This window comes from Clupea harengus, chromosome 2 (assembly GCF_900700415.2).
Source record: "Clupea harengus chromosome 2, Ch_v2.0.2, whole genome shotgun sequence".
NCBI lineage: Eukaryota > Metazoa > Chordata > Actinopteri > Clupeiformes > Clupeidae > Clupea > Clupea harengus.
The window spans coordinates 18,606,192-18,631,437 of record NC_045153.1 but is presented as its reverse complement, the minus strand read 5'-3'; the positions used below and the strand labels follow the sequence as shown (position 1 = coordinate 18,631,437).

The window sequence follows — 25,246 nt, the reverse complement described above, 5'->3', positions numbered from 1 at the left end:
CTGGGAACTGAAAGCTACTTTGCCTGGATTTGCCCATACTACAACATCACAGCACCATACTTGAAAAGTAGCACTGGCAGTATGCAAATTCTTCAGAAAAAATCACTTAATAATCACAAGGATAGTTTTAGACCACCTACATACAGAGGATTTAATTATTTTATGTGTTGACTGATTATGTGTTGGTGAGTCAAAGTAGAGGAGCCAGTAGACTAGAGTGGGAACGTATGTGCGGCACCACTGTTTCAAATAGTTTTGACATTTAAAGGACATCTGTATTGTTTTGAGTGGGAAGATCGATTTCTTTGGTGTGTAGTGTGTTTAGACCTTAAGTGAGTTTGACACTGCCTGAAGCCTGTGGCTGGCCTACACAAAATGGTTTGCTGATACAGTGGCAGGGGTGAATGTGGTGTGGGTGTGTGGGTGCGTTTATGTGGATCACCTTAGTGCCTCACAGGAAGCTGTGCCAAAATTTAAGTTGATGGCTTGTGTGCACCAGTAGGGTATAATCATTTAATATACCACTGAAACTCTGAAATGAAACATTTCATTTTTTCAGGATGTACTAACATAAATACAAAGATAAAAGATTTTCATCATGTGACACAATTGTGTTAATTACACATTAGTTACATACAAGATAACAAACAATGTTTAAACTTGTTTCAATACAACGAGGAAGCAAACTGTGAAGCCAGATATTTTGTGAATGACCATGCTTCCTGTTTTCTGCATGAGACATACCACAACCTTTGGAATGCATTTTCTTAAGCTTTCCTGGTCTTGTGACCAAGTCATACACCTGCTGTATATGAGTGTGCACACGCGCCGTTTAGTGTGTGCCAACGACTAGGTGTGTGTATGTATGTATGTAAAAAGTGGTGTGTGTGTGTCTGAGGGTAGGCCAAACAGGAGAGCCTCTATGTTGATATTACAAATATTGCTAGATGTCAAGATTTTGAAAACAAGGCGATGGCTTACCAACAGCTGAGCATGGGCACTCAAAACTGCACGCAAAGCATATTACATTTTTGGACAGGTTTCACTTGTCAGTATTCATAGACGTACCAGTGAAGAACTACAAGAAATATAGTCTTTTTTCATTAGTGAGGTTTATAACCATTCAGTATTTAAAACACGTGAGGGCATCAGTGATGCGAGAGTTTCTGGTAGCTGGCCTCATCAGGGCCGATGACAGCTCAGCCTGCGTCTGTAAATCGAGGGGAGGGAAAGAAGCACTTACTTCCTGTGGTTGCAGAATCAACGAACACACAGAGGAAAGGGACGGTGCCCATAGGCACGAACCGAGTGTGCTTTGATGTAAAGGAGCTCGCAGCCAGCTGCTATAAATGCGTTTTGTTTATAAGTGCTATCAGTTTTAGGTCTCTCGTCTGTTTCCTCTTCACTCGGTGAGGCAGCGGCTGCTACGAGTCTGACTGGCCTCAGATAGCGTCTGTGGTGCCGGCCATGGCTGTGATATAGCCAGGGCCCAGAGGATTTGCTTTGCAACTGGGAAATTCATTGTTGATACCGAGATCGCATCGCAGAGGAACCTCCAGCAGCTGGTAGAGGGTAGTCGATATTTTATTGCAATTCCGGAAACCTAGCTCGTGTAGCCTACAGGCCACACCAATCTCTACAATCGGGTTATTCTAGCGGGAGTTTGGATGTTTCGTTTCAGCTGACCAAGATATGGCTGTTCTTAAACTCGTTGATCAGGTAATTTTACGTTTAATCTCCCTTGTTGTATTACCCCCATTCTGATAGCTGCTGGTTGTGTCTCCGTTGCACGTTTATGTAGGTTGTGTCTAGAAAACACAGTAGCGTATGCGAATGGTGTGCTTCCTCCAAAGTAACGTTTGCTAAATAATTTATTACACAATAAATAGATGCCCAGACCCAAGAGCAAATTTCCTGGTGCCGTGGGTAGCTGCGCATCACCACCACTCGAGGTATGTAGGGCATCTCAAAGCATTTCAGGGCACATATGCACAACAAAAGCCATCAACAACAAACACGGCTTCATGCACAGCACTGTGCAAGAGTTAACGAATAGTGTGGTGCATGTGTTGTTTAATCTCTTGAACTGCACAGCAGTTTTTTAAATGATGACGACATATTCGGTGAGATTTTCTCTACGTCTCCCCTCAACTTAGCCCATGGCTAACATCACCATTGTGCCCTAAACTTAGTTTTTGTTTGGCTGTGCTGCGTAACATTTAACTTTCTATGCAAAATGCAGTAGTCGGTTCGTTTGGGTCGGGGAAAAATGCAAACTTACAGGCTACTCAATAGCCTACGGCATGCTTGACTAACGAACAGATGGCCTACTTATGCCTATGGATTCTTTATGCAGGCTATGTATCTTTGTACATTTTGTCATTATTTTTTTTGGTTGCATTTAACTTTTCAAAGCAATAAGGTTAGTCCTTGTCGCTTCAATGATAATGTTTACCAAATAAAGGCTCTAAATGGACTAAAATGACTCTAAACAGAACCTTGCAAATTGGCAAATGGTACTTGGGGGAAACGTTTAGGCTTTTGCTATATGCTATGTCATCAGGATATTCACACATTCTGTTTGTGTGTCTGGCCACAGGAGGAAATGGAATCTCGCTTGGGTAGCTGTCATTTGTCCCAGCCAGTCACGGCACAGTACAAATAGGACACATCTTAAAAAGACAGCTGAAAGATTTTACTCGATAAGATTTTAATCTGCACCCTGAAAAACTCATAACTCACATAGCAACAACCCCCCGAAGAAACTGCAAGTGGTGTAACTGCATTGCTCTATCTGTCATGAAATAATTTGAACATTTTGATGTCACAACTCTTATGTGAATAAGCCATATCTTCATTCAGTTCGACATGTATTTTCCTTTCCCTGGTATTTTTTGCAGGAAGTGTTTATATATGCTTAGTATGTGCACCAAGGAATTCAGTTAGTGTGTCAGTTGGTTCCCATAGAAAAAATTACAGGAAGTTGTTCAATCTGACATCCCCCATCTTCCTCTGATTCTGATCCCACTGGACCTCATGAGGTCACAAAGTTGGGGGGTTGGGGGGGGGGGGGGTTGCAGAGATTGGAAGTAAGAGCTCTGTGTAAGTAATGTATGCATACTTCCTGTTTTTTTGTCTGTTGTTTTGCTCGTTATTTTTGTATTGATATCAGCTCCTCTGTTTTTAACACACATAATCCACACACAGACCCACATTCTCATGCACACACAAAAGCACACAAATACAGAGGCCCCAAATGGTCTCTCTCTTTTCCCTCTCTGTCTAAGGTGCAGGAAAAGTTGAGGGTAAACACAGTCACGCGCAGTCAGATTTTAATCTGCAATTCATTTATAGTGGGCATCAGCAGCTTCTCATTTCTGTGCCGCAGGGCCTGAGCGCTTACATGAGAGGGCCTTCAATTGGTGCCTGAGTACCCAACTGTGAGGAGATGACACAGGGGACAGGGTTTGTAGTGCCCTAATTGTTTAAAGAGGAGAAAAGCCTCCCCCCTCTCATTGGCTTAGAGGGAAGTTCTGCTGCACATCCATTGGCCCCCAGGGGTGGCAGAGATGGGAGGGGGAGCGGTGTTCTGTGGCAACAATGAGCTCAGTGTTTGAGATTTTGGATTTTGCCAAGGAGGACTTCTGGAAGGCTGGGGAATGTCCTCGTTTGTGATGGGCCGTGCAGAGCCTTCAAGCTCCAGCTCCCTCCCCCCTCACCCTGCCTTCATCCCTCCTCTGTGCATGGCAGCACTGTCCCCATGTCTCCAGCTCTATTGTGCAGACACCAGTGTTGTCACGGTTGGCCACAGCCAGCTGTTCTGATCTCTTGTGAGTGTGTGTGTGTGTGTGTGTGTGTGTGTGTGTGTGTGTGTGTGTGTGTGTGTGTGTGTGTGTGTGTGTGTGTGTGTGTGAATGTGAGAGAGAGTGTGTGTTTCTGTGTGTGTGTGTGTGTGTTGAAAGGGAGACAACAGAGAGCTAGTCAAGGCATGGGTGATAAAGCAGTGAGAGAGCCTGGGAGCTGATGAGAGTTTGGCACACTGCTTCAGCTGGAGTCTCCACAACTTATTCTATTAGGCCACTGTCTAGTTTTGCCTTTGGGAATCTCTCACTGCTAATCAACTCCAAAGAGGGCCTCATCTAAGTGCAACCATAAGTGCAATAGCACACCAAAATCAGTCTTCATGTGTCATGGCTAAAATAAATATATTTGTGTTGAAAAAGATGGCATGTGGGTTAGTTTGATCATGGGCCTTCATGACCATGCCTCTGCTGCATGCTCCTGTGGCCTCCGCTGGCCTCATGAGGTGGGTGGCTCTTGGCCTGAATGTGTGCATTTCAGTTTAGCGGAAGTGAAAATGCACCAAGCTTCCTCTTTGTCATCTCTGAAAATGCAAAAGAAAGTAACAGGAAGTGTATGTGTGCGTGTGTGTGTGTTCGTGTGTATGTGTGTACGTACTTCGAAGATTGTGTTTTTGGTGGTGTGTTGGGGGTTGCTATGGGAGCTGTAGGCCCCCAAATTAGGTTCAGTTATTTCCTCTTAGTCCTCTTTTTAAATAGCACTTCACTAGAAGCTGGATATTGAATAACTTTCAGGGAGCCAAAATTGCAAAATCATTGCACCAGACCTGTACCAAAGAAGCCATGATAAAATGTTTATGCTAGCATGTGGTTCTAAGTAGTTCCTGTTTAAACTGTGTGCCTTTGACTATAGTTCCTGTCATCTTTTTTATAAATTCATTTGGTAATTAAGAGACTGAAGATGTTCATTTTGGAAGGTAGGACACCCAGTCTAGCTCTGTTTAAGAGATTGCAGTATGGCTGATCACTTCCTGTTTGGCACTGCTCACAGGGCTTTACTGTCTCTCTCTCTGAAGACCGAGGAGATGCTGACGTGTAGATGAGAAAAATCGATAATCTCCACCCTCATGGTGGTATGTCTCTGGCTTTGAGGAGTAGTTCATGAAACAGGAAGGTTGTGTTTTTGATGGGGAAAGATAAGCAAATTGCTTGAAAATAACATACCATGTCTTTTTTTTCCATTGCCATGCAATGTAGAAAAGCAGCATCTTGAAGCACAAACTTTTGATAAATCGGGAGAAAAGCTCTTGATCATACAAAAGTGATACAAAAGTGTTAACCCTAACCTTATCTCTCTCAGGAATATGTGAACACATGCATATAAAATACAAATAACATTTCAATAACCCCCGCCCCCCCCCCCGTGATGGAAAAGTTTAGATCCTTTAGCCTCAGCTGAAGTTCTTCTGTGTGTCTCTCTGCCCTCCCAGCCTCCTCTTGTCCAGGCCATCTTCAATGGAGACCCTGAGGAAATCCGCATGCTCATCTACAAGTCCGAGGACATCAACGTTCTGGTGAGCCACGCTTTTTATAGCCTTCCCCTTATCTTATCCTGACACATCAGTTCCTGTCTCGTCGCTGAGAGAGCCCTGATGGTAAAAAAAAAAAAAAAAGTCAAGCAGTTTATATACAAGGCCCTCAATTCGTCAGAAATTGTAAAGACGTTCAGGAATGCAAACCTAGTTTGTGTTGTGTTTTTGTTTAGTATTCTTTTTTCAGTGGAATATTTTGTCTTGTGGGGCTTGTCTGTCTTTGGGTAGAATTGTCTCATTGTCCACCCCTGGTTTGTTTTGTGAGAGAGGAGCCCTCAGTTTTGAGCACTGGTGGTTGGTCAGGTCTGTGATTTTAGGGATCACATTCAAAACTGGGACACACTCACTAACAGTGCCCTTCATTTGTGTGTACTATCTATGTTTAATTTCTCTCTGTTTATCTGTCGCTCCATCACTCTGTCATTCTTTTCCGCTCTGATATAGAGATAATCAGCGCATTGTGTGCTGTGCAGAGTGATAAGTTCTTATGTGGTAACATACATTTAGGCCCTATTGCCTAAATTGAAAAATACAATTGCTTTCATTTACCATCATTCCTTTGTCCCTATCTCTCTCTCACTCTCTCTCTCTCTCTCTCTCTCTCTGTCTCTTTTGCCTTCTCTCTCGTGTGCTTTCCCTCCATTAATACTGCAGGATGCAGAGAAACGAACTCCACTCCATGCTGCCGCTTTCATTGGCGATGCAGAGATCACAGAACTGCTCATCCTGTCTGGTAAGAACCCGTTTCACTTGTTTAAAAGCCTCCTGGCCTCGGCACAAGTGTGATAAAGCACTATTGTTTCAGGCTGCTCCCCTACTACTGTGTCAGTAGGAACGTAAGAGGTTCTCCTGCTTGGAGTCTGTAGTGTGTAGCCTCTGGCGTCCAAAGTTCAAGATTAAGTTTTTAACACGAGTGTGTGGTCAGCTGGGAATGAGTGTATCTGTCAAAAGCAATGCATACATGTGCTTGTAGGGCTTATTGAAATTTCCATGGAGGCACTGGTATCTGTCCTTTCACGCTGCTTATTCAAAGTGGTCTCTTTTTTGTCTCTCTCTCTTCCTCGCTCTCTCTGTCTTTCTCTCCATCCTAGGAGCACGGGTCAATGCCAAAGACAACATGTGGCTCACTCCTCTCCACAGGGCTGTGGCATCCCGTAGCGAGGTTGGTTTCAAAATCGCACACACACACACACACACACACAAACACACACACACACACACACACACACACACACACACACACACACTCACTCGCAAGCACACTCTTTTTCTACTTTTGCACAAGTGGAACTCAGGAAGTGTGTAACTCACTCTGAAACCAAAGCTGGTGAGGAACTTAGCTGCTCAGCATTATGTGTGCTCTGCTGAGAACTGATACAAAGATCCCTTTTCATTCAGATGAACTAGAAAACACAGGAGAGTAAAAACGAGACAATCAACTGATTAAAAGTTCTATTTGAGTGTATGTATGACTTGGAAAGTATGTGTAACATGGAAAATGAAGAGAAAAAAAAGGGAATGGTTTAAAAACAGAATTTTGTATTTAATTTAAACGTGCCCCTGTGGAAGTAAGCTACTCAGACAAGTAAACTATTTTGAACCGTAAGTCATAGAGAAACTAAACCAAGTCTGGCGTGTTCAGTTTTGAATGACAACACCCCCCCATGGTCTCTACTGCTCAGTACATATGTTCTATGGTATGCGTAGGTAATATCTATGGTTAACTGAAGATTTTAATCAGGTCATCTCAGCAGTTAATTACATTAAAAGATAAGCATGTTTTAAATATGACTTTGAGCCACTTGTCTTTCTCTGTCTTTTGATATCATTGTATGTATAGAAATGCATATGCAAATGCATAGAAATACATATAATATAAACATATGTACTACCTATTCAGATTATGGGAGTATTAATAACAGTATATAACCCAAGTAGTATTAATAGTTAATACTAGTATTATAATAGTAGTATATGAGTATATATATACACGTATAAAGTAGTATATGAGTATATACAGTATATACGCTCATATGATAGAGAGACGTGGCGTGAGTAACATGGGTTGCACCTGTCTACAGTATGGCACTGATATGGATGTAGTTACACCCATAACACAAGTTTTTATGATGACTTTGCTCTGTCCTCCCAGGAGGCTGTGCGGGTCCTGATCCGCCACTCTGCTGATGTGAACGCCCGCGACAAAAACTGGCAGACACCGCTACATGTTGCCGCCGCCAACAAAGCACTCCGCTGCGCTGAGGTCATCATCCCGCTGCTGAGCAGTGTCAATGTGTCAGACCGCGGGGGTCGCACCGCCCTGCACCACGCCGCTCTCAACGGCCACACAGAGGTACTGCCGCCGCCGCTTCAGTAAACACATCAGTGAGGCTCTACAGTAGGCACCTGTAGCTTTTTGGTTTATGACAGACTTAACTGTAGTCTTTAGAGAGCAAGAGGCAGGCGTACATGTGGCTTTCCTTCTTCCTTAATAGTTCGGTGGCTTGGTATTTTCCAAACCGTTTGGTAGCAGTGCAAATAGGAACACTTAAGAAATGGGTTGGAGTTGAGTTTGGATTTCATGTCCTCAGCTGGGAACTCCATGGTTGCTGAAAGTTTAAATCAGTCTGACATGAATTTAGCAGCTGTAGGTATAATTAAATCCACATGCAGTCGCACCAAATAATGTTGGTACATTAGCTCTGGACAGGCGCTGGATAAATCTGGGTGCAATTGAATGTTAATTCTCTCCTCACGAGGCCCACCAAGATAAAGTTGGTACTATCCTGACAACATCGCCAATACAATGTCTCTCCCGACTGGATAGGCATAAACTATTCAACACAACAGCAGATCAATAAAATTGAACACATGGAGGCGCCACGCAAAGAGTGGTGTCTATCATAGTGATCAAAATAAAGGATCGGCCCCAAGTCTCATAAAACATACTAAACTATCAAGTTGGAACTGAACTAATGAATAATTAGATTAATAATTGCAACCAGAATTACCATATCAGTAGTTAGTAGGTTGAAGGTCTGTGGAGTTCTGAATACTATATAGGATGGCAGCATTAACTCTTGTGTAACATTAAATAGACCAGCACAGATGATCAAAAGCATTTATTTCAAGGGTTATCAAAAGTAAAACACTCGATGTGTAATCCAACGATATGTACCTAACTAAAGAACTAAAGGAGTGCGTGTGTGTGAGAGAGAGAGAGAGAGAGAGAAAGGAAGAGAGTGTGAGTATGAGTGTGTGCTGGAGTGTGCTCATGTCGGGTGTGCGCCAGAAAGAATGTGTGTATGTTTCTTTATGTTACCCTTGTATGTTCCGCGTGCACGGGCATGAACACACGTGTTCGGTCAGAAACAATAAGCGGGAGCTCTGAGTTTCCTCTTTGCGTGTGTGGTTATGTTTAAGGCCAATTCAAAGTATGTGCCTGTGATCCAAGTAGCATAATGGTGCCAGGTTGGATGGTTAGTTTGCATGCAAGACCCTGCGTCTGTGTGAGGCCTAAGTAACATTAACATTTGTGAGGTGAAGCCAATTACCCAATAACCATGAAACTAGAACCAATAACTATGAAAAGAGATTACAACAATAAAGTTCAGTGAACAAACCAAATCAATACATGTACATTGACAAAAGTTAAGCAGTCCAATTCTTAGCCGTGTACACCATGCTAGCTATGTATGCCCAGTTATCAGTCCATGAAAGGAAAGGGGTTCCTTAATGTGCTGCTTTGTTATCTGGAGATTCCGTTAGTAGTTGGTGAACCAGACTGGGTAGAGTGGTGGTTCCGATGTCGAATGCTGTCTTTGCTGTGCATTGTTTAGATGGTGCCTGGTTACTCCTTTCTCCTTGCAGAGTTTGCGGGTTGTCTCTGTGCTAACTCCCATTGTTTGTTCCTGTTGCTAGGGAGGTGAGCTAGCAGTCTTCTGTTGCAGCTGCTCACGCTAAATAAACTTGTTTATGCTCAGTTAGCGTTGCATACTAGCTATCAAGGAATCTTAGGCAGAGTTTGGTGCAGGAGTCAGGACACGCAGAGAGAGCTTCAGTGAAGATGGTCTGCAGGATGGCTCTGTTGCTTCGCTTTGCTTGAGTTGCTTACAGTAGAAAGTTGAGAAAAGTTAAACTTTTCAAGCAGCAACACTCAAATTTGCCTTAATGCAAATATTTCAGGGTAGGCGCTAGCCAATCAAATTGCGTCTAAGCAAATATCCAAACAAAAAAAGGTTCAGGGATTAGTTTGCTTTGCTAACATGGCCAGGTTATGTAATTGGAATTTATGTTTGAACAAATGGTGTATTTGATGGTCAACACAGACTTGTCTCAGTCACAGTGCGACCTTGATCTTGACTAGAGGCTCACTCTGTCTCAAAAAATGATTTTGGTAGTTAGCGGAATGTAACCGTACATTTCATGTCTTTGTATGGTAAGGCACACCCCATTGTGTTTCCTTTTAGTGGACTAAATCTCCTTTTGGTTTCATGTAGGCTGATGCTTTGTCATCTCACAGTGGATTCAGAGCAGTGTTTGGGACCCACATATCGTAAAAAAAAAAACCACAAGAAAACACACCTATGCCCACACAGACACACTCACTCATATGCAAATAGATCCTCTCTCTGTCACACACACATACATATAATGGGTCTTGAGAAACAGGCAGACCGTGACGCATCGTGACTCACAACTGTTCGCCTGCTGTGCCTGATCCATCAGCCCCTCTCACTCCCTCTTTAGCTCTCTCCCTCTCTCTCTCTCTCTCTCTCTAGCCCTTTCTCTTCCACCTCACCATCTCTTTCTGCCACCCTCGCTGTATTCCTCAGCCATTCTCATTTTCCCATTTTTCTGTTTTAGATGGTCAACCTGCTACTAGCCAAAGGGGCCAACATAAATGCCTTTGATAAGAAAGATGGCCGTGCACTTCACTGGGCTGCATACATGGGTAAGTGACTGAGGGAAAGAAGAACTTCACTTGTTTAGATTACAAATCTAAAAATCACATTTCAAATCAAGTTTCCATTCTCATATAGCTGTATCAGTGATATGTATACTGATATCTGGTACAATACAGAGATGGAAAGCACTACTGTTAGTGAACCTGTGATGTTAATCACCCAAGCTTGATTACTTAATTTAGTCTTGAGATGAGTTCTTTGTACGGTATATACAAATTTATAACAGTATATAAAAATTATTTGGAGGTATATACAAATTATTGTCCACAGTGTAAAGTCATGGATTGTCCATTTGAATTCAATGGCAAGTGTCAATTCAATGCACTACTGTGTTTCAGCCCATTAGAAACTGAGTACAGAGCTTTACAGAGTTACATCTGCACACTGTCATTGTGTGACATTGAAGCAAAATTGGAATATAATCTGAAACAACTAGCATTATTTTTATAGCAGCTATCAACAGATAGCCTGAGAAACACAACAAATGACGCTGCAGTCTGAAAGAACAGAAGTCTTGAGTATTGACCTCCTGGGTGCTTAGCGATGATTGGGAGTAATGGCTTGGCTCAAACAGGTCACCTGGATGTGGTGTGTCTGCTGGTGAGCCAGGGGGCTGAGGTGAGCTGTAAGGACAAGCGAGGCTACACACCGCTCCACGCCGCCGCCTCCAACGGCCAGATCACCGTAGTCAAGCACCTGATCAACCTGTCTGTGGAGGTATCTTACGGAGCTGTGAGAACATATACATTACACCTAGATATGACATAGGCACACGAATGGGTTGAAGCCAGAATATATATTCATAGGGTAGGCACACACATACAAAGCGTGCATATTTGTAGAAGTCCCATACAGGTAATGTATACCCATGCTCTAGAAACACATGCAATCAAAATGATTTAGTATTAAAGTTTTAAAGATGTCTGCATACAATACATACATATGAGTACATGAGTACACACATATATTCAAGAATACATAAATTAATATATGCATTGACACACCCACACACACACACATATATATATATACAATACATGATATGATATATACAAAATCTTCTTTGCTAAGTCTTTACCGTATAACTTCTGTTTTGCCCCTGCTGAACGCCCCACTCCCCGTGACCCTGGATGACACTCAGATCGATGAGGCGAACGCGTTCGGCAACACGCCGCTGCACGTGGCCTGCTTCAACGGGCAGGACGCGGTGGTGAGTGAGCTCATCGACTACGGCGCCAACGTGAGCCAGCCCAACAACAAAGGCTTCACGCCGCTGCACTTTGCTGCCGCCTCAACACACGGCGCCCTCTGCCTGGAGTTCCTGGTCAACAACGGAGCCGACGTGAACGTGCAGGTGGGTGGGACCGCTCGTGTTTGCTGTCTCAGGGTGTCTAGTCTGATAGTCTCACATTGGATGGTGGTAGTTCTCCAGGAAGGCTTGGTTTGAATTCCTGCTGTGTCTGTTTGTCTGTGGTATTCTGACCTTATTTGGTGTCCTCGCAGTCAACTTCTCGCCAACTTTCGCCTCCTGCCGAGGCTCATTCTTCTCTCTCTTCCTGTCATGTTGTGAGATTTCGCCGTTTTATTCTCACATTCTCTTCTCAATGGCCTCTCTGTCATTCTGTCCTCTCCATTCAGAGTCGGGATGGAAAGAGTCCCCTCCACATGACTGCTGTGCATGGACGTTTCACCCGCTCCCAGACTCTCATCCAGAACGGTGAGATATGTGTTTGTTGTGGACACAGTGCGCCCATGCCGTGTCGTTGACGGTTGATGTAGAAAATGAATGTGTTTCTTGACACAAGGTATGATGACTATAGGAATGTATGTTGTAGATATGTTATATAAGCATTTGAAATGGTGATATGTGCTTGGATCATGTATGTAGTTGGACATAATTATGAAGTGAATGAATATATGATGTATGGCCGATCTGATATAATAGGTGGAGAGATAGACTGTATGGACAAGGATGGAAATACCCCTCTGCACATCGCAGCCCGCTTTGGCCATGAACTCCTCATCAACACACTCATCACCAGTGGAGCTGACTGCACCAGGTGTGTGTGCGTGTACGATTGATATTTGTGTGCCATTACAGTGTTTAATGTATCTGTTGATTTACCATTTATGAGTAAATACATGTCACCATTTCCCCACATTGGTCTGACTTTTAATTGTAAGACAAACATTTTAATTTTGATCAGTGCTGGAGTATTGTCACTTAAGCCAGTGCCTTTAGGAACACCCAGTGGATGAGGTTTTCTAAAAACAGATTCCTGTTTCCTTTAGGCGAGGCGTGCATGGAATGTTCCCCCTTCACCTGGCGGCACTGAACGCCCATGCTGATTGTTGCCGGAAGCTTCTCTCCTCAGGTACCTGGGGTGGGTAGGGTCATGCGGCAGTGACAACCGCTGGGGGATTTCTCTCGAATCTCTGTTGGCTATAAATAAATCAGGGGGGTTGGGTATTTTTTATTTTTTCACATACAAATAAAATATGCCACAGGGTTTGTGTTTGAGTATTTGAAACATTTTTAAATAATGCTCATTTCTCTTTTAATATGGAAGCTTTAATGAGACTAGTCTTATGCCATTGAGAAATATAAATCTGCTAGACTGTATGATTAAAACTTCTGCATATATTTCTGTGTGTCTGGGGCAACCACTGGGTCTTTGTCTTCATCTATGTGCAACAATTCTCCTTTGACTTTCTTGTCTGTGTACACCCCTTATATCACCAGTGGTTTAGAGTGTGCTTGTCTCTGTAGGTAGAGAGAGAATTCGTCCTTGTTCATCTGTTGTGATGAGTTTTAGCACGTCTTCTTGCCTGCAGCACCTTGTACATACCTGTGTCTGTTCTCTTCAGACTTCTTTCCTCCTGCACTAACACCCGTCTCTCTCTCTCTCTTCCCACCTCTCTTCCTCCCTTCCTCGTGTGTCCTGTGTCCTCCTCTTCCTCCTGGTCTGGCTGTACACTGTGGCTGTCTGTATCTGGGGCTCTCCTCTCCTCTTTGCCGCCCCGATCTCCTCCCTTACTCCGTCCCTCCCTCTGTCCCTCAGGGCGGAGGTATAGCATAATGTGCCCCCTCAGTAATGACTCGGTCCTGTCTGCAGGCTTCCAGATAGACACCCCCGACAGCCTGGGGAGGACCTGTCTGCATGCAGCGGCAGCCGGGGGGTGAGTGTAACAGTGTGTGTGTTTGTGTATGTGTGTGTGTGTGTGTGTGTGTGTGTGTGTGTGTGTGTGTGTGTGTGTGTGTGTGTGTGTGTGTGTGTGTGTGTGTGTGCGCGCGCATATGTGGGTGTGTCAGTCTGTGTGTTTTGCTTTGATGGTCTGCCTGTTAGTTTGACTCGGGCAAGTTACGTGATTCACACATCCCTATCTCTCCTTTCTGCCCAACCCCACCCCCCCTCTCTCTCTCACTCGCTGTTTCTTTTTCAGTAATGTAGATTGTGTGAAGCTGCTCCTCAGTAGTGGTGCTGATCACAACCGGAGAGATAACTGTGGAAGGTGAGTGTGTGTGTGTGTGTGTGTGTGTGTGTGTGTGTGTGTGTGTGTGTGTGTGTGTGTTTGTGTGTAGGTGCAGGTGGGCACCATGGTGTGTAGGCAGCTGCTGTGTGTGCCGTGAGTAAGAGCGAGAGGGAAATTTAATCTTGTGCACAGGGAATATCAAAGCACAGAAAACAGAAATTCTGGCCCTTATTTGTTTGTGCTATTTCCGTGTGCCCTGCTTTGTTACGAGTGTGTGTGCGTGAGCGTGTGAGTGATCTGAGGAAAGTGATTCACGAATTCACCATTTTAATCCATGTCAAAATACAGAATTCCCACATGAAAGATCTCAATATAACACTGACTCATTTATGTGTGTGTATGTGTCTGTAGGTGTATGCGTGTTTATGTGCATGCGTTTGTGTTTGTCTGTTTATGTGTTTGTGTTTGTATCTACATCTGTGTATTTGTATCTACATATGTGTTTGTGTGTGTGGTGTTTCCTCAGGACCCCTCTCCACTATGCAGCCGCCAACCGCCACTTTCAGTGCCTGGAGACTCTGGTGTCATGTGGAACCTGCATTAATGCCACTGACCAGTGGGGGCGCTCTCCTCTGCACTATGCTGCTGCCTCTGACCTTGACAGGAGGTAAGACCAGGCAGATGACCTCTGTGTCCACAGGGTAACCCTTACGTATGAACCTTATGGCCCATTCTAAATGCCATGCCCCTCTCAAACACAGATTTTATGTGTGTTCCTGTAAGGCCGGCATATCTTGTGTAGTGTGGGTAAGAGTGTGATGCGCGGTAGGGTTATAGTTGAATGGGTCAACTATAATGGGTCAACAGTTATTTACATGTAAATGTTTGGATGTATGTCTGGTCACAGTGACACACATGAGAAGGTTAGGTTTTTTGTTTTGTTTATATAGTCTACAGTTGATGTGTCCCAAAACAAGACCAGGTACATATGGCCTACACACACACACACAAAGAGATCACACACACACACACACACACACACACACACACACACACACACACACACACACACAAAGAGATCACACACACACACACACACACACACACACACACAAAGAGATCACACACACACACACAAACACACACACACACACAAGCGTCCGTGCTCTCTCTACATCTTAAAAGACTCTCTACACCAGTTGAGGGCCTGCCTATCCTGCTGTTGCCACGGCAACTTCAAGCTATTTTTAAAAACGCTGTACAGGGCGATACAGCAGTGCTTTTATTTTTAACAGAGACAGCTGTTGTGCCACATGACCGGCAGAACAAGGGGTAGATGGTAGGGCTTGAATGAGTGATTATTGGTCAAGGCCCTATGACACCCAGTATATTTTTTGGTGTAGAGATGTCAGAATTGATTGGCCATTCACTTAGATTCAGTTGTAGTGTATCGTCCCACAAATCAAAAGACACTTAAGTAGAGTTGAATCTTTCCCAATTGCTTCAGTGCTTCCTAATAAATAATTAGCAGTGCAAACCAGCTTGGTGTAAATCTAGAAAATGCAGTGATGTTACTTTAGTTTTTATGTTAAAAAATACAATTTTTAAACTCACATTGTTTCCTTAAATGACCAAAACCTACGATGTGAAAAGCTACAAATGTCTGTCAGAAATCCTTAAATATGTAGAAATAAGCAGATGCAGTACAAGAACGCCTCCTATGTCTGCTGCTTCAGGAAGTTTCTATATGGTGCGTACTTAGCTATTGTATCTGTCTGAGTATGTCTCTCTCCTGTATGTGTGCATATGTGTTTCTGTGTACACATCTTCTGATATCAGTGGGCTAATCTGGGATGTAAATGTGTTCCTGTGTGTGTGCGTGTGTGTGTTTGTGTGGGGTGTGTGGCGTGTGTGGCGTGTGTGTGTGGCGTGCGTGCGTGGCGTGCGTGCATGTGTGTGTGTGTGCGTGTGTGTGTGTGTGTGTGTGTGTGTGTGTGTCTGCAGACGTCGTGTTGTGCTGGAGCCAGAGAGTGAGGGGGTCCAAGCAGAGAAGGAGAAAGAGGCTGCATTGTGAGTTCGACTTTTGTCTTCTCTTCTCTTCTCTTCTATTATCATTATTATTCTTTTTTTCTTCTGTTCTTTTCTCTCCTCTCTTTGCTTCTTTTCTTCTCCTCTCTTCTTTCTCCTTTTCTCTCCTCTCTTTGCTTCTCTCATCTGTGCTTCTTTACTTTTTTTCTCTTTAGATTTACTTCTTCTTGTCTTTCTCTCTTCCTCCCACACTAATAGTGTATATGTCACTGGTCACTTGCACTCGGATAAATGGTTACTTTTGTCTGGCAGTATGTCAGAAGTTGTCTGAATGCATTTTAACCACAACAGTGCTATCTATCTCTAGTATTTGCATCTGCCTCGGGTGCTTGTATATATACACACGCACGGCACGCACGCCACATGCACGCACACATGCACGCCACATGCACACACACACACACACACACACACACACACACACACACACACACACACACACACACACACACACACACACACACACACACACACACACACACACACACACACAATGGTTTATGTAGACAGAGGAGCCCATTTTCGATGGAGACTATTATTAGCTGTGTGTGTGTGTGGTTGCCTAGGTGCCTGGAGTTCCTGTTGCAGAGTGGCGCTACAGCCTCCCTGAAGGACAAACAGGGCTACAGTCCAGTCCACTATGCTGCAGCCTATGGCCACAGACACTGCCTGAAACTGGTGAGAAACCATGTGCGCAAAAACACAAACACACACAAACAAACAAGTAGGACTACACTGACATATCCTCAGCCATGCTTACAGGTCTTGTTGCCACTGGGATGACATAGCCAATCTATTTGAGCAAAAAAGTGGAAATGGGTCACATTTACCGTGGAGTGTGAATTCAGCCATAAATGCTAATCACACATAAGCACATACCATAAATAAAATTGCTGCAATGGCTAAATATTTGTATATACCTGTTTCTAATTGTGCTCCACCTGCTGGTCAAAACTGGCATCACTCTTTTTTTCATGCTAGAAAATGAATCAAGACAACTGCATGGCTCACCAAAGTATATCTGATATTTTTTGTTATAAAAATAACTTAGATAATTACAAAATGCTTGATGTTATTGCAGTACATCCTTTGATGTAGCTGTCATTTGTAAAAGCAAACAGAGATACAAGTCTGTTGTCCAATAGATGTCTCCAGTCTATTTTAAGACTATGTCAGATTTATGTCAGACTTTTCTTCCCAAAACATCATGTTTTTTCCCCTTTGTGTTGTAGTTGTGTGCGGTAACTGCACTCATAAAGTGAGACATCTCCATAACTGTTCCCTGTGCTGTTCTCATTTGTAGCTTCTGGACCGTGATGAGAACCATCAGGAAGACGCAGAGGCCTCTGAAACAAAGAGTCCCCTTCACCTGGCTGTGAGTGTCAGCACCTACAGAAAAACGACATCCATTTGTCATTGATATTTCCTCTGCCAGGTGTGCTCTAAGCAGACACAAAGAGAGGCCTGATTAATGGTATAATTAATGGTATAAGATATCAGAGACAACCTACTATGTGTTTTGCCTGTGCATTTGCATGTGATTGTATGTACTCATGCGGTGTCTGTGTGTGTGTGTGTGTGTGTGTCTGTTGTGCCTTTGTGTGTATGTGGGTGCGTGTGTGTGTGTGTGTGTGTGTGTGTGTGTGTGTGTGTGTGTGTGTGTGTGTGTATGCATGCTCCCTCTGTGTGTAGGCATATCACGGCCATGCCCAGGCTTTAGAGGTGCTGTTGGAGCGTCAGTGTGAGGTGGACCAGAGGAACGAGCTGGGCCGGACCCCTCTGGCCCTGGCGGCCCTCAGGGGCCACACGGACTGCGCCCTCACGCTGCTCAGCCACGGGGCCTCGCCCAGGACCACCGACACGCCCCGCAGCCGCACACCCATACACCTAGCAGGTGATCACTGATCAAGAGTTGGTCAGAGCTGTGATTCCCAGGGATACACAGAGCTGTAAAAGCTATCAGGTGTAACTTAACTGTATTGCAAGTCACTTGGGATGAAATGTATGTCAGATAGATGTAACCCGTGTAAATGTAAATACATATAGAATAATATGTTGTACAATTACAGAAGTAGCAGTAGTCTAGGATGTGCAGTCTCTGTATGAAGTACTCATGGTTTTGTTTATATGAGCTCCTCCTGCCCACGTCTCGTGGCAGTGAACTGCTTAATTTTGAGCATCATGTTAGCATGTGAGTCATGTGACTAAATGGATAGCCATGCTGAGCTTGTAAATGGCGACAGGCAGCTTAACAAGGTCGTCAGCTGACCAACAGCAAGCCATTACTGACTTATTAGCCTCTGTAAACAAGACCTTCCTGAAGTGCTGGCATTGCTTGAAAAATATGAATGGTTCAGCTCAGTACTCTGTGTGTGTGAAACAGAATAAGATGTTTTAGCAGGAAATAATTCTTGAAAACATGTAGTGTTTTTGGCTACCCTCTTTACATGCATATTTTGCAGCAGAATTTCTGTGTTGAGGAAAAAGTAGGCCAAAATGATTTGTTTACAGCAACCCTATCCTCTGTGGTTTTGCAGTGATGAACGGGCACACGTCCTGTGTGCGCCTCCTACTGGAGGACTCTGATAATGCAGACCTGGTGGATGCGCCAGATTCTCAGGGACAGTAAGTGCGACTACTGTCGGCCTCACCACTCATCTTAGTGTTAGCTTCCCTGTCTTCCTCCCAGTGTGTCTTTCTTCCTCCTGCTGCTTTTCTCTCTCTCTGTGTCTCTCTTTCTGTCTCTCTCTCTTATCCTCCCTCTTCCTCTCAATATCTTGATGTCCATCTCCCATGTGTGTGCAGGACCCCCCTGATGCTGGCTGTGGCGGGGGGACATGTGGACGCGGTGTCTCTGCTGCTGGAGCGGGAGGCCAGTGTGGACATGGCCGACAGCCAGGGCCTCACCTCCCTCCACCTGGGGGTGAGTCCTCTCCTTTCTCTCTCCCTCTTCTCTTATCTCTCTCTGTTTCTGTCTCTTCTTACTGCCCGTCATTAATGCTTGAGTGCTTCATGGAGTGCTTGTCAGAGAGAGGAAATAACAAGTAACTGAATTCCATTAGCTCGTTCCCTGGCCCTGCCTCATTCTCTCATTCCATCTCTCTCTCCCTTTTCTCCTGCTCTCGCTCTCATTCTTATCCTTTCAATTCCCTCTCTCTATCCTTTCCTCACACTCATCCTCTCTCTTTCACTATCGTTTCCTCATACTCATTCTTTCTCTCTCTCTTTGTCTGTCTCTCTCTCTCTTTCTCTCTCTCCTCCTCCTCCTCCTCTCTTCCCTCTGGTGTGTAGTTACTGAGTGGCCAGGAGGAGTGTGTTCAGTGTCTGCTGGAGCAGGAGGCCTCCGTGCTGCTGGGCGACTCTCGGGGTCGTACGGCCCTGCACCTGGCGGCCGCGCGGGGCCACGCCTCTTGGCTGAGCGAGCTCCTCAGCATCGCCTGTGGCGAGCCGCCCCTCCCCCAGCCCTCTGCCTTCAGAGATCACCATGGATACACACCCCTGCATTGGGCCTGCTACAACGGTCAGTGCCCCCAGAACTGTGCTCCTCACTTTACAGCACGGCTGATCCTCAGCTATGTACTAGTATAAGCCCACTGCTGCTCTGGCAATCTCTGTTAATACAGCAAATGTGGCATTTAAACAAACCGTTTATATCCTGTCCCAGGAGTAGTAGCCTCAGTGTGTATTTATGTGGGAAAACACACAGATACATATGTGGATGTAAATGTTTGTAGCATCATTGCTGTGTGTGTGTGTGTGTGTGTGTGTGTGTGTGTGTGTGTGTGTGTCTGTGTGTCTGTGTGTCTGTGTGTGTGCTTTCCTGTGACGTGCTCCGTGTGTGTCTCAGGCCATGAGAGCTGTGTGGAGGTGCTGCTGGAGCAGAAAGGCTTTCGGAGTTTTGATGGGAATATCTTCACTCCTCTCCACTGTGCTGTGTGAGTACGCCATCCCCACCATCGCCCCTCCGGTCCCTCCCCGTTCTCCTCACTGCATCTCTCGTGGTCCCTCTCTCTTCACGTCATCCCTCGTTCTCAGTCCCCCTCTCTCCAAATCATCCATCTTTGTCATGTTCTCTCTCTCTCTCTCTCTCTTTTCCACTCTGTCTCTTTCTCAACCCATCCCTATGTTTCCCTTCTTCAGGCTAAACGACCATGAGCCGTGTGCTACCCTGCTCCTGGAGGCTCTGGGCTCAGACATCGTCCAATGTCAGGATGCTAAGGGCAGGTAAGTGCGCTAGCTACACTTATCAGGTGGAGCTTCCATCATCATCATCATCATCTGAAGGGGCACAGCGTCATGCTTCCTCCATCTCTGCTCCCCTCAGAACTCCTCTCCACGCTGCAGTGTTTGCGGGACATGTCGACTGTGTCCAGATGCTCCTGGCCCACGATGCCCCTGTGGACACAGTGGACCAATCAGGACACAGCGCACTGATGATGGCGGCGGAGAGGGGCAGGATTGGTGCCATAGGTACTGTATGAGACACACACACACACACACACACACACACACACACACACACACACACACACACACACATACACATCAACTTCAGTGGTCGAAGTGGGGAAGGTGAAAGTACTCCTATGACCAGCATGGTAGAGCATCAGTAATATCAGCAGTTTTATCCATGCTGAGGTAGTGGGGCTCCACTGGCACCCTTAGAGATATGAAGGGTAGAATAAGGAGTCCCACTGGTCAGCCCTGCCTTTGTCAGCACACTGGCACAAGAAACACATCGGCATCCCAAGGCAAAGCAGTACATTATTTTAAAGGTCCTGTTAGTTACTCTTGATTAAGTGCCTATAAATGACTAATGGTGATAAGAATGTGATGACTGTTAATGTCTAATATCGAATCTAAATCTATAATCTAACCTCAACCTCATGCTTTGAGTCGGACACTCTTTGTTCCTCCAGAGGCCCTGCTTACCAGTGCGAAAGCCAACCTGAGCCTGACTGACCAGAACGGAAACACCGCCCTCCACTTGGCCTGCAGTAAAGTGAGTGTCCATCTGGGGACATGAGTAGGGTCATGGGGCAAGCCTCAATCGACCACAGGGGGTTATTAGTGAAACTTGTGGGGCAAGCCTCAATCGACAAGGGTTAGCATTTCTGTGTTCCCACCAATCAAATGGCTGAGCCAACAGTACCCATGTCGTAGGTTGTAATCCCAAAAGGCATATGTTTCAGTGTACGATATGTTCCAGTGTATAATTTAAGGTTGGATAAAACAATTTTTTTCATAGTTACACAGAAGGCGAGTGTTGCATGTTGTGTTTATAACGTTTCAGGGAGGGGAGGACTGTGCACTGTTTATCCTGGGGAAGCTGACGGACCCTGCCAACATCAGTGCCACTAATGCGGCCCTGCAGACGTAAGCAACCGCCTCTAGTCAGAAATGTTCTGTCTCTGCTTACATCCCATCACTTGCAGTGACTAACTCACTCCTCACTACACATCATATGCATCTATGGGTTAAATGATTTTGGTGTGTGTTTCTCTCATCTCTATCTCTCTCTCTCTCATTCTTTGCTGTTTTGCTCCCCAATTCTAATTGTTGTTTATGCAATGTCTTGTCCCAAGACGGGGATTACTAAAGTCTCAGAGTCTGTCTCCCTCTCCTGTCGTAGGCCTCTCCACCTGGCTGCTCGTAGCGGTCTGAAGCAGGTGGTGCAGGAGCTCCTCTCCCGGGGGGCCAACGTGGAGGTGCTGGATGAGAACGGTACGTACCCGCTGTCCCGACTGGCTGCCCCTCCGCCCTGCCTCCAGCTGCCAGTGGGCGTCTTGAGTGTGTGAACTCTTGACCCCTCTAACTGCATGCTTGTCTGGCTGCCTTGAGGTTCCAGGACTCAGGTGCATTTCTGTTGCTCTGCCACCTCTCATTTCCCTTTTCTTGAAACCTGACTTGAAAGAAGAAAAAAAACTGAAAAATGAAACCAAAAGATTCATGACTTTTCAGTCAGTGTGTTGTTGCTGCTGAAGGCCAAGCCTGTTTGCTGTTGTGTGTCGCATCCCCCACAGTTATTTATTTTTTTTTTTTTTTTGCTGCTGTGCGTGTCGTTGCGTCAGCCTGTGTACTAATGGAATGCTGCCTTCTCCTCTCCACCATCCCCTCCTCCCTCCTCCTCCCCCGCACCGTCCTTTGTCTCCGGGCCTCCTTTCCCTCCTCTCTTCCTCGTTTTGCTTTCGTGCTTTTCCTTCCTTCTCTCTCTCTCTCTCTCTCTCTCTCTCTCTCTCTCTCCGTGTCTGTCTCTGCCCCCCAGGTCTCACGCCTGCTCTGGCTTGCGCTCCTAGCAGGGAGGTGGCTGACTGCCTGGCTCTCATTCTGGCTACCATGATGCCTTTCTGCTCCCCTTGCAGCTCCGGAGCGCCCTCCCCAGGCGCCCTCCTGAGGATGCTGCCACTGCCCGCGAAAGCTGGCCGCCAGGGTGCGCCCCGCAGCCCGCGCAACCGCTCGGCCGGACCCTCCAGCGAGGGCACCACGGAGAACGACTCCGACTCGGAAACCTTTTGACCTCTGCCTCCCCCTGACCACCCCCCCTAAGCAATCCAGAACCTTGAGTAGTTATTAGGTCACTTGCCTCTCGTGTTCATTATAAAAAAAAAAGAAGTGTGTACAGAATGATCATTTGGTTTTAATTTGTTTTAGCGGTCTTGCAGATGCATGAAAGTCTGACAAGACTGGACACGGTACGGTCCTGTTTGATAACCTCCAGGTTTTTTTTTTAAAAGATACTAATTGTTTTTATTTTTTGATTGAAACAGAGAAGTGTAGATCACAAAGAAATGTAGAGAAAACAAAAGAGTTAACTTACCAAATATTGACTTTTGTCAACACATACCCACATGCAGTGGATACTGGCTGTGGTTTGGTTTGCTATGTTTCTAGCCTGTGAATTGTCAAAGCACAAGGCCTTGTAGAAGCACAATCTCAACTAGATTTTTACTCATTGGACCAGAGCTATCGAAATCATGTGTGTGTGCTAAATTTGTACCTGTTTTTTTTCTCAGGGTAATGAAAGCTTGTAGTTTTCACATGGATGAAAAAAAAGACCTAAAAAAAAGAGAACATCCAGATGATGATGATCAAATATGAAGGACAACAAGCTAATTAGCACTTAAAGGAAAAAAAAAATGGTGCAAATTTCAAATGTGTGAAAACTTACTAGCTCATGGGTAGTAGACAGCATCTGCCTCAAGATATCCTTACCTGTATCACCATTTGTCTTCATCAGGGACTATTGATTGAAAGATGCAGTGGAAAATAGACAGGCTCCTTTATAAGAGTATGTATTAATAAGGGCCCAAACCAGGCCTGTATGTCATATGGCTCTGCTATCCTGCCAGACTTCAGTCAAATACTTCAACATCAAGTATTTTAGCACTTAAAAAAAATATCGACAATGCATTTTGTATGAAATGTAAGATTTTGTATAAACTGGCAATACTTGTACTATCAAGCCAATCTGACACAGTTCCTGTTACTGTAAAGATGCATTTGTATAAATCAAGTGTCAAAATTGCCCTGCCAAGCTCTTGAGGAGCTGGACGAGTCCCGAGTGTGTCTGGGCCTGGAGTCTGACGCGTGAGGAAGACCTGTGACGCTTCATGAATCCCTATGTCACTCCACACCTCTGTCCACTGACAGTGTTATAAATAGCTCACATATATGCAGGTTGACTTTTATTTTTGTCTTTTTTGAGTCTGAAGTGAAGGTACTCTAAAGGACCACCTGTGCGGAGATTCCTTATTGTTACACAACGGTACAGCGACTGTGTGCACTTCAGCGTGAGAGGAACTGGTGTTAAAGAGCGGGAACAGGGACGTGTGAACGAGACCTCAGCTTCTTTCCCATCATGCTGTCCTCTCTGCTCTCCTGTTCCTGTGTGTCTGTCTCAATTATGGTCATTCCTTGGTCACCAATGTGAACGTCTTAAACTTGTCCAGTGCCTTGTTATGTTAATTTTGTACTTTAGTTTATGTACTTGGAAAGTGAGAGCGAGAGAGGAATAAAAAAAAAGAAAAGAAAAACAATTCAGCTTTCCTTTACCTGACTGAAGTGTTGATAATGTAATGTGAAGAGACCTTAGCTGGCATGATTTGAGATTGGCCCACTCAGTTTGTCAAGTCAATCAGCTGAAACTCGCCTTACTATGTCTGCATTGTTTTTATGTCAAGTGATGTGTGCCAACGGGCCCCAAGTTCATTGATGGCCAGCAAGCAAAGTAATGAGCAAAATCTACCGGGCATGAACTAAATAATATTAATAATGATAATAATTTTGTCAATTTGATACCATGAGCAAGATTTTAAGTGCAAAGATGGGTGGGTCAGCGCAATACTCCCACATACCACACAACAGCTTTAGTTCATGTGCAACGGACTGTGCTTGTTGCCCATCATTGAAATGAAGGCCCAGTGTGTGTGTGTGTGAGTGCACTGCACCTAACAAAGCTAGGCCATTTTCTGTCTGGTGTGTAAAAATGTTGTGTTCTCACTCTTAAACCCTATTCTCTTGCACAGATTGAAATACCACTTTTCATTTTTTTTGTATAGCAAAAAGCACAGAAGCGGTTACAAATTTGATAACAAAAATATGATGAATATGACATGTTGAGTTTATGAAGTGGTGTGATGCGGACACTGAGTGTTTGGAACTAGCAGTATTATACCAGAGAAAGCTTTTCTTTTTGTTAGTTATTTTGCCATTTGTGACAATCTTATGTGTGTCAGATGTTCATGCCAGTTCCTGATGCAGTACCAAAATGCTGAGGGTTGTTTGTCAGCTGAGGTTTGTGTTTTATAAGTATATAATGATATTAAAATTTGATTTAACTAAATGTCCGTCTCTTTAGTTAAGTGGCCATATATGATGTCAACCGACATGTTTTCCAGGAGTTTTGTGTCTGAAAGCATTCTCTCTGGTAATGGTTAGTCAGGAAGGGCAGACTCAACACCGCCAACAGTTGGATGTTTTGCATACACCTTCATGTGCGATCACCAATCAATGAAAATTTCAAATCATTCCAATCAGCAGATGCTATAACTAAAATATTCTTTCACCTAGCACGTGTCCACGACTAAAGGTGACCATGTGTAACTGAATTTGATTACTAATCATTACTATGCAGGAAATGTACATTTTCCTCAGATTTATTTAGCATGAGCAATGCATTACCCTTGTTTAAGAGGATTTTTTGTCTGAACCCTCAAGTGTACCTAGGGTGTGTGATTTGTTGTTTTGCCATAGAGATTTTAGATTTTGAGAAAGAAACCTTGTCCAACATTATGATGCCCAACTCAGTGGTGTTTCCCTCTGATAT

The 25,246-nt window shown here is 44.6% G+C and overlaps 1 protein-coding gene across 5 annotated transcripts; it reads left to right on the top strand.

The window, feature by feature from the left end:
• Positions 1-842: 842 nt before the first annotated feature.
• Positions 843-24,763, top strand: ankrd44 (ankyrin repeat domain 44). Of its 5 annotated transcripts, none has more exons than XM_031585314.2 (28): positions 843-1,719; positions 5,291-5,374; positions 6,047-6,125; positions 6,484-6,554; positions 7,545-7,745; positions 10,259-10,346; positions 10,934-11,076; positions 11,501-11,713; positions 11,998-12,076; positions 12,305-12,419; positions 12,652-12,734; positions 13,476-13,539; positions 13,804-13,872; positions 14,360-14,500; positions 15,838-15,903; positions 16,488-16,599; positions 17,225-17,296; positions 17,614-17,815; positions 18,459-18,546; positions 18,727-18,844; positions 19,213-19,441; positions 19,769-19,856; positions 20,062-20,145; positions 20,246-20,391; positions 20,841-20,923; positions 21,215-21,297; positions 21,554-21,645; positions 22,187-24,763. In XM_031585314.2, the coding sequence occupies exons 1-28, from the start codon at positions 1,693-1,695 to the stop codon at positions 22,435-22,437; spliced, it is 3,171 nt and encodes a 1,056-aa protein (XP_031441174.1). In that variant the 5' UTR covers positions 843-1,692; the 3' UTR covers positions 22,438-24,763. The 5 variants fall into 5 exon arrangements, with proteins under 5 accessions (XP_031441174.1, XP_031441164.1, XP_031441167.1 ...); XM_031585304.2 differs by having other exon boundaries at positions 13,422-13,539; XM_031585307.2 differs by having other exon boundaries at positions 844-1,719; positions 11,465-11,713.
• Positions 24,764-25,246: the final 483 nt, after the last annotated feature.